Source organism: Tetrao urogallus (assembly GCF_951394365.1).
Source record: "Tetrao urogallus genome assembly, chromosome: 19".
NCBI lineage: Eukaryota > Metazoa > Chordata > Aves > Galliformes > Phasianidae > Tetrao > Tetrao urogallus.
Window position 1 is genome coordinate 4,830,942 of NC_136832.1, and position 13,990 is coordinate 4,844,931.

The following is a 13,990-nucleotide window of genomic DNA, read 5'->3' on the forward strand; positions in this document are numbered from 1 at the left end:
ACAAACTTTGCTCAGCGCTGTGGGGAATTGAAGCTACTGAACGGGCGCATTAATTTATAGCGGAGTTTTAACGCTGCTAACCTTGGGCAGGAGCCATCCTTCCCAGCACCTGCACAGGATATGAGCTCTGCTGCATGTACCAGCAGCAAGAACCCTGGTTAGGAACAGGTAGGAGACTGCTGCCTCCTTTCCCAGTCTTTAGGGGCCAGGGCTCAGTTCCTTCCCTGGTTTTCAAAGCTAGATGTTTTTCAGATGTTATTCTACAGCAAGCATCGTAACCATCCGAGGGCTGCCAACCCGCAGCCCTGCATCTTACTGCTGTGCATCTTTTGGGGGATGCTGCAGCAATGCAAGTCCATCCCTCTGCCAAAGGGAACAACAACAAGCTGCCACACTGGGACAACTGCAGCCCAAAGGGGCAAAACCAACTGATGAACCGTGAACCAAATGCTGAGGATTGGGGCAGAAGTGTCACCGAGGACACAGAGCCCAGCTCCCAGTCATACGGATGGGAATATTCAGCCCAGCACCTGGCATGCTGCCCCGACATCGCGCCCAAATTCGCTGACTGCTGACACAGCATGAAATGCCTGGTGCTGCCCAAAGCCCTGCGGAAGCTTTGTTATCTCAGAGCTTCACCCTCGAGCCTTCTCCTGGAGTTAATTTGTTGTCAATGATTTGGACGCTGTCGAAGCGTGGTGCAAAGCACTCATGTTCTCAGCTGAGCCTCCCAAGGGCTCTCCCTAATTAAAAGCATCTCATCAAGCTCCCATCTATCAGCTGCCCACTGAGGACGGCAGATGCAGCCACCAGCCCCACGTAAAGCACTCAGGTCTCCTGTGCAGCCCAGATCTCCAGCAAAGGGCAGAGGTGACATCCTTGATCACCATGGCTGATCTGCCACCCACTGCCCTTGCAGTGCACAGCCCAGTGCATGGCTTGAAGGGCGCTAAGGCAATATCCCATGGCAGGAGAGTTGTGTGCCACTGTGCCAAGAAATAAGGCAACACAAAGTATTTATCCTGACTTGAATTAACAAACAAGACCTTCCTTGCAATGGATTGCAAGAAGTCAATCGATACCTTAAACCCACGGTAAGGATGGCATCACCAGAGACCTGCGAGCTCCATGTCTCCATCACTGGGACAGGGGGAAAGGAAGGTGGCACTGCTGTTCTTAGAATCATAGAATTGTTTGAACCAGAAGGGGCTCTTAAAAGTCATCTGGTCCAACTCCCTGCAGTGTACAGGGACACCCACAGCTCCATCAGTGCTCACAGCCCCATCCCCTGACTTTGGGCATCTGCAGGGATGGGGCACAACCACCTCTTTGGGCAATTTGTGCCACTGCCTCACTGCCTTTTTCACAGAGAACTTTTTCCTTATATCCAGTTTAAGACTCCAGTCCCTGGGGAAGCTCTGTGTGCCAACGGCTCCTCACTAGCGAGGTGCTAACGAAGAGGGCCTTGCTTTCCCTCTCTCCAGAAGCCCCTCTGCACTCATGCAGCACCACTGCAGTTCCCCGCTGCATGCTGCTGGGGCCCCAATGCAGGAAAGCTCCCACCATTCAACCGAGGGCATAAAAGCACCAACAAGTTAAACACACACAATATCAAAGGCGGCCTCCAAACACCCACAGGCACTTTGCCCTGCTTGTGAGGGACCCCCCTGCTCACCTACACGAGCTGCTTTCTGCCGGCACATTTCCCTTGACCTGATTAAAACCAAACCACGCTGCTGCAAGGCGTGCAGCACTTGAGAGCCCTTTACCCTCCGGACGAGCTGCTATCAGCAGATGCTGCAGATTCTCCTCTTCCAAGTCACAAGCACTGACCCAGCCTGGGCAGGACCTGCACAGCTTCCTCGCCCCACACCAAGCCCAACATTGGGGCCCAGGAGCTCCATGGCACCCGAGAGCTGCCCTGGCCCCTCACAGGGCCCTCTAGATGGGAAGGGACGGACCGGGCCCAGCCTGCTGTAAGAAAGCACCTTGCTCAGCACAGAAACCATCTCTACAGCTGTAATGGATCTCCTTGAGCACCATCAGCACTCCTCTCTCGTTTCAAACAGTCACTCTTATACCAGGAGAAAATACAGAGCAACAGCACGGAGATGGCAGAAGCAACAGCACGGACGTGCAATCAATACAGAATTCAATATGAAAATGCACAGACTCGCTTTGGAGGGCTGCAGGCTATTCTGCGTTTAAGCCTGTGGAGAAAATCTGGAATGCAAACTTCCCTCAGCATCTCCAGCAGGTGGCCAGGGCAGCTCCTTTCAAGCTTCAGTTCCTCCACTGGAGCAGCAAAGAGACAGATCCTCTAACAAAGGCTTCTTTTATCCCTAATGTTAATAAACACTTACTGAAAGTGTTAATGAAGAGGCGCTTTGCAGAGCCTGAGGGAAGACACCCCCCCCCAACACACCCCATCCCTCTCAGCTCATTGCAGTTTCAGCTCACAGATCAGGTGAAGCCACAACAGTACAGGATTCATTTGCCATATAATTTTCTTCTTCCCCCCCCCCCCCAACTCTAAGTAAACAAATGCAAAGTTCTGCTAATTACAGCAAAATAGCAAAGAATCACAGAGCCACAGATTGATTTAGGGTGGAGGGGACCTTAAAGATCACCTAGTAGTTCCAACTGCCCTGCCATGATATTCTCCATTCCTTTCATTCAATTTAACACCTCCGCAGAGGACAGGAGAAGAAAACCTTCCAGCAGCCCAAAGCCTGGGAGTTCTGGTTCTCAAGAGCTTGGTTCCAAGTTTAATGAAGCTATTGTGTCTCATTGCTCAATGAGTGGAATTACCACAGCAGAAACTCTACCGGGAGAGAAGGATAGCACAAGGCATGAGTAATCACAACTGGTTTCAGGCAGGTTTTGCCATTTGGGTCTGGTTTCAAGACTGTGACGACACAACGCTATAGGCAAATTTGGATTTACCACGATTCCTGCCAGGTGAGAAGTTGCAAGCTGTGAAGTGCTGCAAGCATGGGGAGCTCTGAACAGCACAAGGAAAATGCCCTCCCAGGAGGGAAGAGAGGATGCTTCCTGCTGGCCAGGTTTTATGGCTCCATTCCCGTAGTTTATAACATGGGCGTCATGCTGGCCCTGCAGTGTTTTGTGTGGGACTCAGTGCTATGCTTGCTTCTCACTCTCATCCCATTCTGGAGTTCCCTTTGCTTTCAGCCAGCACCAGCAGAACTGGATTGTGGACACTGTAATGAGACAAAACCTGCTGGCAAACCCTAAGAGGAGAAGCCAAACTTTTGAAAAGGGAACCGAGCTGGGCAGGACACATCAGGGAAATAACGCACAGAGGGGGAGGTGGGGATCAACAGCTGAAGGCCAACATTACCTTCTGAGTACCAGCACTCCAAGGCCCCCAGGCGAAGGGGGGGATGTCTGGGAGCACCTGAGCTCTCCTCTATGACTTCCCTCCAGCTGCAGTGTTGGCACAAGGCCGGAGCACAAACCCAGCATGCTGAGGGCTGAGCCTGCTGCTCCCCCGAGCCCTGCAGCAGATGGATGACCTCAAGCAGGGCTGCAGATTGGCTTTTAATTTCTCTCTTTAGTCAGCGTGCTGTCAGCAACACTGACGGACACGAGGTTCATCCAGCCATGGCTTCTGCTTGTGTTTACTTAGCTCACCTTCAAAATGAAAACGGTTCCATCAAACAAACAAGTTCAGCAACTGCAAACAAAGATCGTGTCAGAGCCTAAGCCAAGGCTCAAACCTTCACAATAAACACCATGGCATCCACACTGCCATACGTGGAGTGGTGAAGTGGCCACCTGAGCACTGACAAGAAACCAGAGTACATCACACAGGAGCCTTGTCCAACAGAAGAGCCAAATCCTCTTCAAAAAGGCCTAAAAAAGAAATCTATAAGCAAAACACCTGTGCAGTGCTGCAGAGCACCCAGCAGCACCATGAGATGCACTGTGTTCCTGCATTGCCTGAGGAATCATCCGCAAAGCAAGGCACTAGATCCTGATTTGGATTAGCAAAGGTGAGCCTGAGCCCAACTCAAAGAGATGCTCAAACCACAGGGCTTCCCCTGCAGCCAAGGCTCGGCTACGAGAGGTTTGTTGTTTTTCCCTTCCAGCTGTTCCCCAGTTTTTGAGGGTTTTATAATGTTCCTGGAATAAATTGAATAAAACAAAAATCAATAGAGACTCTAGTCTGGCATAGCCAGGGGTGCACTCTCTAATACACGTGATGCTAGAAACTGTGTAGATGCTGGTGAGAGGGACCGGCTCCATGAGAAGGAACATGCTGCTCCCTTAAGCACCCAGTGCTGGACACAAGCTTGGGTTTGATGCTAAGAGGGATCACATAAGGGGATTGATGGTGAAGAAAAGAGAGAAAATCATCGATTCCACCATTTACAAGGTTCAGTTCAGCATCTACATCTGTTCTGGACCACTCTCAGTGGGTTTGCAGCTCACAGAGGCTGACAACCACTGCTGCAGGTGCCCAGCATTGCAGCTGGGTACTGGAGGTCTCTGTATGGTGGAACACTGCTCTCCATCCCACCCAAAGCCTGCCCGGTTTGGCTGTGCCACCAGCAGCCACACACACTCCTTAAGAGACAAGCCATCTCTCATTTATTTTCTACTTCCAGTGGGTTAGACTTGCACAAAGGCCACCCCTGAAGAGAAACAACCAAGACACACGAGGAATGGAAGGGAAGACCCAAGCACAGGACATCAGCGATAACTCACGTCAGCAGGCACGCTGCTGACAGCTTACTGTAAGCTTCCAGGAAGAAAAAAAAAAAAACACAAACCAACACAGAAAAAACGCTCCTGGTGAAATAGTTAAGCCCAGACAAATGTTTGTCATTCATTATCTGGAGTCAAGCTTGGATTTCTCAACAACACAGCTGAGCCAAAGCAAGTGCGTTAATAATAAAAGATATTTTCCAGGGAGCTCCACGTTGGGCGTGCAGCCTGCCCTTGAAGGGAGAAACGCTGGAGGCAGGTGGAGGCTGTTTGCTTTTCTCCAAGAACAGGTATTTAGCTCCCTGCGTCACAGCGCTTATCGCCAACCGGAGCCACCAGTGCTGCTCCCTGGGCATGCAGCCATGGGGACATCATGCAAGGCACTGAGGGACCCGAGTCCTGCCCCGAAACTGGGACAGAGCACTGACACACACACACACACACACACACCTCGGTTATAGCTTCATTATAAATAAGAATAATTTAATACCTTAACGCAGCTGCTTGCAGGGAGATGAAGGCGGCCGTGGTCACCATCAAGGTCTCTAGGGCTCAAACACAAGGCAAATCCTTCCCCAAGCTCCAAAGGGGGCTGGGGATGATGCTCAGCCCAGGAGGGAAGGCAGAGCAGGACGGGGCTGCTGCAAGCTGCTGGGGCAGCCACAGACAAAAGGCATCTGATGCACTCACACCAAGGGAGCAAACACCCAGCCCGGGCATGATCCAGAGCGCTCCAGCTTCTCTTCCACAGCACTATAGAATATCCTGAGCTGGAAGTGCTGAACAACCTGGGGCAAGCCCTGCACCTGCTCAAGGCAAAGACAAGCAGGGATCCCCCTACTCCATCACTTATGCATCCCATGAGCCAGTTTGTAGGAATCTTACCCCCAAACCCTGCCCACCTTCCCAGCACTCGCTGCAATGCATCCCTTCCCAAAATAAATGGCTCCCTGCAGCAGTCAGGTTGGTGCGTCTCTGATCTGGGGCAAGGGAGGAACACCAGAAAACTTAAAAAATAAAGATAAAAATCTATAATATTTTCTTTGCTCCCAGTGACAAAAGGCATGAGTTACAGCTGACAGAAAAATGGCTTTTCTATCCCACAGGAAGTCCTGGCCTTACTAAAAAGTATATATCTGCTTTGGAAGAGAGGGCAGGAGGAAAACAAATCACTGAAGGTTTTCATGAAGCTGTGAAGAATTTGGGGGGAACAAAATGTCAAACAAACAGCTTTCAGTGGAAAAATCCTCTGAACAAAAAAAGGATCTTTTCCAGAAAGATAGATATTCTGCTGATCTTGACAAAAAGCTCTGAGGGAAAAAAAAAAAAGAACACACACACCTCCTTTTGAAGGCTTTCAACTCACACTGCTTTGCATCTTTGTGCTTTTCAAGAAAGAACCCTTGCAGCACCTTCCTTGCACACAGTGTGCCCAGAAAAGGGCTCTGGGGATGGCCCTGCCTTGCCATGGAAGTGAGCAGATGTCAGCAAGGCTGGAAAATAAACAGTAAGCAGCCTTTCCCCTCTGCTTTACCCCCAGGGAAAGGAAGTGCCGATCCTTTGGCTCGCTGATGGACCTCTTGCAGCCATCCTGACTCCCAGCCCACAGGACGGATGCGGGCAGGGTGAGCTCAGCCATAGGACGCAGCACTGGATGTGGTGGCATTTCCCAGGGTGATCCCATCCCCACGCAGACCACATCTCACCCTGCAGAGGAGGAAGCTGCAGGTCAGGCAGCAATTAAAGTCATTTTCTTAACACCGAGCAGCACCAACCAACCTGTGACGGGTGACAGAAAACACGCATTGCACCCGCCCCATTCTGGCTGGTTTCAACCCCATTTAAGTGCCACAGCACCAGGAAAGACGAAGCATCACCTCCAAGGCCACAGTCCTCCCTGAATATCCCCCAAACACGGCCACAAATCCACAGCAGTGCCACCAAGGAAGCACTGAAATGGTGCTAAAACAGAAGCGCTCCACGTGCTGAAGCAGAGCGGCGCTTGGGGAAAGCAGTGAGAGCTGGAGAACCACTGGGGGGCAAAAAAAAAAAAAAGCAACAAAACAAACAGTCCATTTCAATATCCTTTTCATAAGCAGTTGAAATGAACCCAGGAACACATCAGAGAATTATCATTTAGCACAGATCAAACAGCAGAACTCGCCCATTAAAAATACATGCGGCATTAATCAGCTACGCAGAGTTATGTGCCATCATTTCCATAAATAATACGGGATCAAAGCAGCCCAAGCAGCACTATCAGTTAATATAGGCAGCCAGTCAGTCAAAATACAGTAAAGCTGCCTGAAAAGTGCAGCAGGGTAATTTGCCAGGAATAAAGCAGATCCATCTGAGAAGTGGCACGACCAGTTAAACGGGTGAGGGCTTCCCGAAGCCTTAATTACACAGCGATGCCACAGAGCCAAAGCAAGGCAATGAAGGGTTAATGCAGCCCCAAAATGAAACAGAAGGAGAAAAAAAAAAAAAAAAAATCAAACTTGGGGGATGTTGATGTGAATCTGCCTGGAGGTGAACACCCAAGCAGCAGAAGGAGCACTGACCCAAACAGGAGCACCCCAGTGATGCTCCTGGTGGTGATGGCCACAGCAGAGATGCAGGGTCAGGACACGGGGTTCCCCCAGCCGAGGGGACAGACCCCACCACAGAGCAGGGTTTGAAGTGCAGGCATCCATCACTGCGTGCAGAATGGCCGTGTCATTAAGTCTTTTGCTGAAAGGCTGCAGAGCCATTTAGCCGGCTGGTTTTTAAAGCAGGCGTGCGGAGCAGCGCAAGCTATAAATAGCAGGGATGCTTGCCTTGTCATGTTTCTGCTGGCTTATTTATAAGGACGTGGGGCGAGTGAATTAAAAATGGTAAAAAGAGCAGCTCGGGCTTCTCCATGGTTTCAAGGCTGGTCTGCAGTAAGAAGAAAACCTCAGGGGGGTTCGCTTTTTTTCCTTATCCAGGCAAAGAGCGAACAGCCGCCCTTCCCACCGAGGCTCTGAACCGGTTACATTTACAAGGCAAATTTTAATTCATACAGCAGGTGCTCAGCAAATCCTCCTTCAAGCAGCAGAAGACCACACTGAGACTTAGCAGGAATCCGTGCAGCTCTGGGAGCTCTTCATTGACACCTGCTTGGAAACAGGACTCATGCAGGCGAGGCAGGAAGAGACCCCAAATCCATCCTTTTTCCATGGGTGAGTGCTCCAAAGCCTGCTCCGATAGTGATGCTCTGCACGTGACCTGAGCATCCCTTGGGATCTGGAGCCCTCGTGCACAGACAGGGACAAGCAGCAGTGCTGACTCTGCTCTCACTATAGGACCTGGACCAGCATCATCACCAGCCACCAACCTGCAGGGGGATGGGGGCAGAGGTGTCCCCATGAGTCCCCGTGCATCCCCAAGAGCAGGCAGGAGGCCTGATCAGCACTGATGGAAAATTTCCTATTGAATAAGGAAAAAACATTCCGCCCTAACAAATGGATTTATTCTTCATCCAGAATGCCATGTTCAAAACGCTTCCAGATTGACAGGTTTAACCAAACTGAGACCCTTCCATACAAGCCCTGCTGACTCTGTGAGTGTTTTCCTCCAGCAGCCTTCCCCCAGAGCCCACGCTGGGGATGGAGCAGACGGACATTGCCCACAGGGCAGCACCACGGTGCAGGGCCCTTGAGCTTCACGGGAACACAGCCAGAAGCAATGCAATAACCAGCACGCAGCCACGTTATTTCAGTCTGAACCAACTGAAAGTCAAATTAAATGGGGGGGGGAAGAAAAGAAAAAAAGCAAATAATTTCCTGCAAAGCACAAAGCTTGGGTTGCAGGCAGTTTAACAAGTCTGCAGGTGGGGTTCTGCTGGGGTGGTACAAGGCCACAAGAGCTCCCAAGGCAGGGCAGATGGCGAGGCTGCAATCCTCCCCCCAGGCTGTACACCATGTTAACATCCTACCAACCACCCAGCACAGTTCCAGCCCTGGCCCCACCTGCCCTCTACACAAGGCAGCCCCACAGAGCCCAACGCCTGCAGTCCCCAAAAAGAGCTCAGGTCCTCGCTGCAGCCTCATTGAGAAGCCTCAGCTGCAGACTGAGTGCTGCATCCCGGCTTCAGCATCCCGGCAGTTTGGGGTTTATTTTAAGCACTCGTCGGAGGTACAGCAGAAGGAGTTGTCCTGGCCAGATGGCTGCGGGAGAAATCCCTGCTCCGCTCCCAGAACAGGCACAGCTTCAGCCCCAGTGCCAGCAGATGCCTCACACAGCCCATCTCTGCTCTCGGGAGCACCAGGAGCTGCAGCAGCACTCCCTGCCAGCCCGCTGGCATCGACTGCAAATATTAGAAGCAGCATGATGACTTATCCTGGGTATTTATAGAGCAAAACACTCTGAAATCTCTCCCCTGACTTCAGCAGGCTGGCGTGCCTCCGTTCCTCAGGGACAGGTCCTTCTGTGCTCCTCTGCCCGCAGCTCCTTGGGATGGTCCCTGGATGCCCCCAGCATGAGCCTGCCATCATGGTAAGCAGCTCACTGCAGCACAGCCCCACTCTTCCATCTCATGCTCGGCGTTTCCCACCTGGCAGCTCAGCAGTGCAGTGTTTGTCCCAAAGGAAAAAAGGCAAACCCTTGCACTGCACAAGGAAGCTAATAAGTGAGACTTCGGGTACTCCATAGGTCTTCCCAAAGCATCCCGATTTTTATAAGCACTGCTAAGCCCAAAAATCTCAAAAATCTTGAGTCAGGACCATTGGCAGCATCTGATTCAAGAGTGACTCAGGCACAACAGCATGGAGGCAGGAGGAAGGCAAGTGAGCCACAGGCAACATCCCTGCATTGTAAGCTCAGGATAAAACCTCACAATGTATTCTTCAATTGAAGTTAGGCTCTGCCCTGGCTGCTCCCCTACTCAACTCGAGTAACATAAGTATCCTCCTCACCACAAACCTTCACGTCTGTAACTTGATTTTCACGTCCTTAATTAAAATTAAAATGTGCCATCCAGAAGCTGAGCTGTCCCAGTAACTGAGCCACATCCAAACCTCAAACCAGGGAGCTCCTGTCCCACTGGGATCCGGGAGCTGCAGCCTCCCACAGAGCACAGCCCTAGTGCAGCAGCAATGGGCCTGCCTGTTGATGGCCTTGGAGCCTGAAGCAAAGCCCTTTCCCCTACAAAATTGGGACTGCAGAGGACCCCATAAGACCTCTTCTTGCACATAGGGTGCAGGGACCCCACATGTGCAGCTAGCCCTAAAGCAAAGAAGCATACTTTGTGCTGGTGGCCATGCCCACCCATTTGGCCAGGTCACCCTATGCCACCTCTAACACTGGATCTGCTGGTGCTCTGTGCCCAATCTAAGCCCATGGGCTAGAATCCCCCCATGCAATGCAGCTGCACCTTCCACACCTGTGCTGAGAGCATCCCAGCTGTGAGCCTCAGCCAGCAAACCTCACCAGCACCCCAACGGGGTCCGAGACACCTGCACCCTTCCTTGCTCCAAGTGCTGCTTTCCCAGAGAGACCCTCACGCACAAAGCACCCTGCAGGAAGGAGCAGACAGAAGGGTTTTGTTCTCCATGCAAGAGCAGCCTAAACGGGGCTGTGCTGACTGCATGCACCCAGCCAAGAAATCCCTGCAGTGTGAAGCCACCCCAGCCCCGAGCACATGGGGAACACAGGGTGCTGTGTGGATAAGGCAGGGCACGCTTCTAAGCCCATCTCCACAAACAGGAGGATTAACAATTTGCTTCCCTTAAAAAGAAAATCCGGGATTTTAACAGGATTGGAAAGAAAAATAAATACTGTGAAACTAGTAAAGGGAGAAGAACAAACCAAGCAGAGGCTGAAGGGCTTCTGAAATCAAAATGAGAACAACACACTGAAGTCAGGATTTCAGTCTTGGTAGCATTGAGAAGACTCGCACACCAATTCCTTATCAGGAATAATGCTATCAGCATTAAAGGAATTCCTTCTGATGCCTGTGAGAAGAGGCCCACTTGTTTCATATAATGGATAGAAAGCATTAATTCCCTACTCAGGGCTGAAGAAGCAGCACTGAAGGCACTGAAGCCAAGAAAACCAGCAACTGATCCCATGGATCCCATTGCCCTCACCAACCCTTCAGCTCCATGTGAGCTGGGAAACCCTCCAGCAGGTGCATCAGGCATGGCCAAGCCTAGGGAGCAGCCCCACATCACCAGGCCCCCAAAACAGCCCCGACACATCACAGCCCCTACTAAGACCAACAGCTAACGAACCACAACGAGCCCAACGAACTGACTCTTCAGAAAGGCATCGCAGGTCCACGTGCTCCCACTCCACACGCACTAAAGGGCGGAGAGCAAGAGGAGATCAGTGTCTGCCGCCAGCAACCCCTGGGCACAGCACGAGCATCTCAGTGCCCATCCCCACAGAGCCATGCTGGCAGAGGAGCCGGCCCAAGGATAGGCAGAGCATCGGGCAGGGAAGGCTGGCACGCTGCTGGGCTCCTGCCGGTCCCGCCTCAGACGTGGCAGCACCGCGGGATTTTGCTTTCAGGGATCCCAAACCCTCCTCCCGCTGTCAGCAGCTCCCCATCTCCACCCCTTCTATCTCCTGGAGAAAATAAAGACCCGAACCGCGATACAAAGAAGAGAATCACAGAGGGCCGCACTTGGGAGCAGCCGCAGCCGTAACGCCAGGAGCGCCGGTCGGTGCCGTCGTTCAGCCGCGGGGCTCCGCAGCAGCGCAGAGCGGTCGCTCCGCCACGGGCGGCTCTCAGCAACCCCGGCAAGGAGCAAAAATTACCACCGCTACAGAAATAAAGCAAGCAAAGGAAGGAAGCAGCGCTCCGGCCCCGCTCCCCGCCCGCCGGGCACAAAGGAACCCCGGCACCTCGCGGCGCTCACCTGCAGGGCCCGCGGTCGCCGCCTTCTCCTCCTCCTCCTCCTCCTCCGCTTCCTCCCGGGGAGGCTCCGGGGGCGGCGGTGAGGGGCCGGGCCGGGCCGTGGGGCCGCGGGGCCGCGCGGTGGGTGCCGGGCTGCTGTCGGCGGGGCCGCCGCTGCCGCTGCCGGGCTCGGGGGGCGGCGCGGAGCCGGGGGGGGGCAGCCCGGCAGCGGCGGCCAGCAGGGCGGCGAGACAGAACAGGGCGAGCCCGGGCGCGGTCCGAGCCCGGCGCCTCATGGTGCGGGGCGGCGCTCCGCCATTCACTCCTCCATCCCGTCGCTCCCTCGTTCGGCGGCTCGCTCGCCGGGCGGCGGCGGCGGCTCCCGCCCGCCTCAGCCGGCCATGCCGCTCCGCTGCCCAGCGCCCGCAGGCGGCACCCGGCGCGCCCCGGCCCCGCTGACAGCGCCGCGCCCTCTCCGCCCCGCCCCGCTCGGCCGCAGCCAATCACCGCGGCGCCCGCCGCACGTGACGCTAACTTTGGGACGCGCTCCGTGCCGCTCAGCCAATCCGAGGGCGGAGGGGGCGGGGAGAGGGGCGGGGCCAAGCGGCGAGGCCTCGGCGGTGCGGCATTGTGCGCAGCGCCCCGCCCCCAGCAGCGCCGCCCGCCTCGCGCTGCCGGCTGGGCTTCATTATGCTGCGTTACACCTCTGCTGTGTGCCTATGGCTTTGTATTTTCTTTTAAATATATTTTACGTGTTTATGCTTTACCTACTTACGGGTATCTCTTTTTTTTTTTTAAATAAATAAGTACAGAATTATATCTTTGGGCGGTTTTTTTTTTTTATTTTATTTTTGGTGTTTTTATATTTTATTTTCTTTCAGCATCATAGATCTTTTTTCTACATTTCACTCTTCCACATTTCATATTACAGCATTTTACATTATGGCACGTTTTTAACGTTATTTATATTTATCTATACACATATATGTCTGTTATTGTTCATATTTTTACCTCTTTCATTCAAACGAATGAATCCTCCATCCCACCCCACCCAGCAGTGATGAAGGCTGTCCCCGTGGCCCCCTCCCACCGTTCCATGTTCCCACCCTGCACACAGCTCCCTGTGCTCCCCACCCACACAGGGACAGCTGTGGGATAACAAAGCTGTGGATCCCTGCGCTCCCACCAGCTCTGTGCATCAGGAGTGATTTTGCCCCGCCATGGAAGTGCGGTGATACAAATGTTAATTATTAATGTGGGGCACATGGGTGCACTGTGAGCCCGGTGCTGTGAGGATCCATTGGAGCTGTGCAATAGGACTGTGGTCCTCAGCACTACTGCACATGGCTGCTAATGGTGCTGTGACAGCTTGCAGGGCTGGACAGGACCAGAGAGCAGCCACTGCTCTGCATCCCTCAGCGTCCTTTGCATTGGAATGGTGTTAGTTGGAAGGTACAGAGATCACCGAATTCCAGCCCTCCAGCTGCAGGCATCCCCATGCATGGGGCACCTCACGTGGTGCAAACAGAATCATAGAATTATAGAATGACCTGGGTTGAAAAGGACAACAAGCACCATCTAATTTCAACCCCCTGCTGTGTGCAGGTCGCCAACCACCAGACCAGGCTGCCCAGAACCACATCCAGCCTGGCCTTGAATGCCTCCAGGGATGGGGCATCCACAGCCTCCTTGGGCAACCTGTTCCAGTGTGTCACCACCCTTTGTGCGTCACCCTTTGTGACAGACAGGTGTTGGTCTTGCATCTCTTTCGTACAGGAGGTGACAAACACCGCCCTGGGATCAGGCAGCCCCACCTTCTCTGCTGATCCAGGCTGTGAGTCCTTCCCTAACACCACATTTCAGGTTTGTCTGCAAGGGCAACACGTCTGCCGTGGGTGAATTGCTGCTCAGTAATTCCCCGCTCTTCCCCCATATCCATTCCCTTTTCAGAAATGAATGGGTTTTTTTTCAGGCCTGATAATATAATTATTATCCCCCACCAGCTATGCCGTGCCATTTCCCTCGGGGCAAACCTGATGGCTTTGTGTGCCCGAGGTCTGAAAGCATCCTCTGAGCTCAGCACCGCAGCTCTGCAGCTCCCACCTCCCAGCACAGCGTTGCTCATCTGCGCTCCAAAACGCTTCTCCTATATAGGAGAAGCCCTTAGATGCTATCAAGGGCTGCAAGAAGGAATCGCCTCAGCGCTATTCGTGGCTCAGAGCCCCGGCGCTGCTCCCACCGCCCGCTGATCTCCACCAGCGCTGCGCTGCCCGAGGCGCTCCCCAAGGCCGGCCGGGCCGGGCGGCAGAGCTCGCCGCTCCCCCTGGTGCTTTCAGTGAGGGTTGCAAGCGCTGCACGCAGCCCCGAGTTCGAAGCAGACCGAAATGGAGCTCATCGACA

At 53.3% G+C, this 13,990-nt stretch overlaps 1 protein-coding gene across 1 annotated transcript in view; it reads right to left on the reverse strand.

The window, feature by feature from the left end:
- The window catches only part of MEGF9 (multiple EGF like domains 9), a gene marked incomplete at both ends in the record, with an annotated part of 32,382 nt that extends 20,496 nt beyond the window's left edge, over positions 1–11,886 (reverse strand). The window contains 2 exons of the mRNA XM_079544691.1: positions 10,983–11,051; positions 11,613–11,886. Coding sequence (XP_079400817.1) covers positions 10,983–11,051; positions 11,613–11,886 — 343 coding nt within the window. The remainder of the gene's footprint in view (positions 1–10,982; positions 11,052–11,612) is intronic.
- Positions 11,887–13,990: the final 2,104 nt, after the last annotated feature.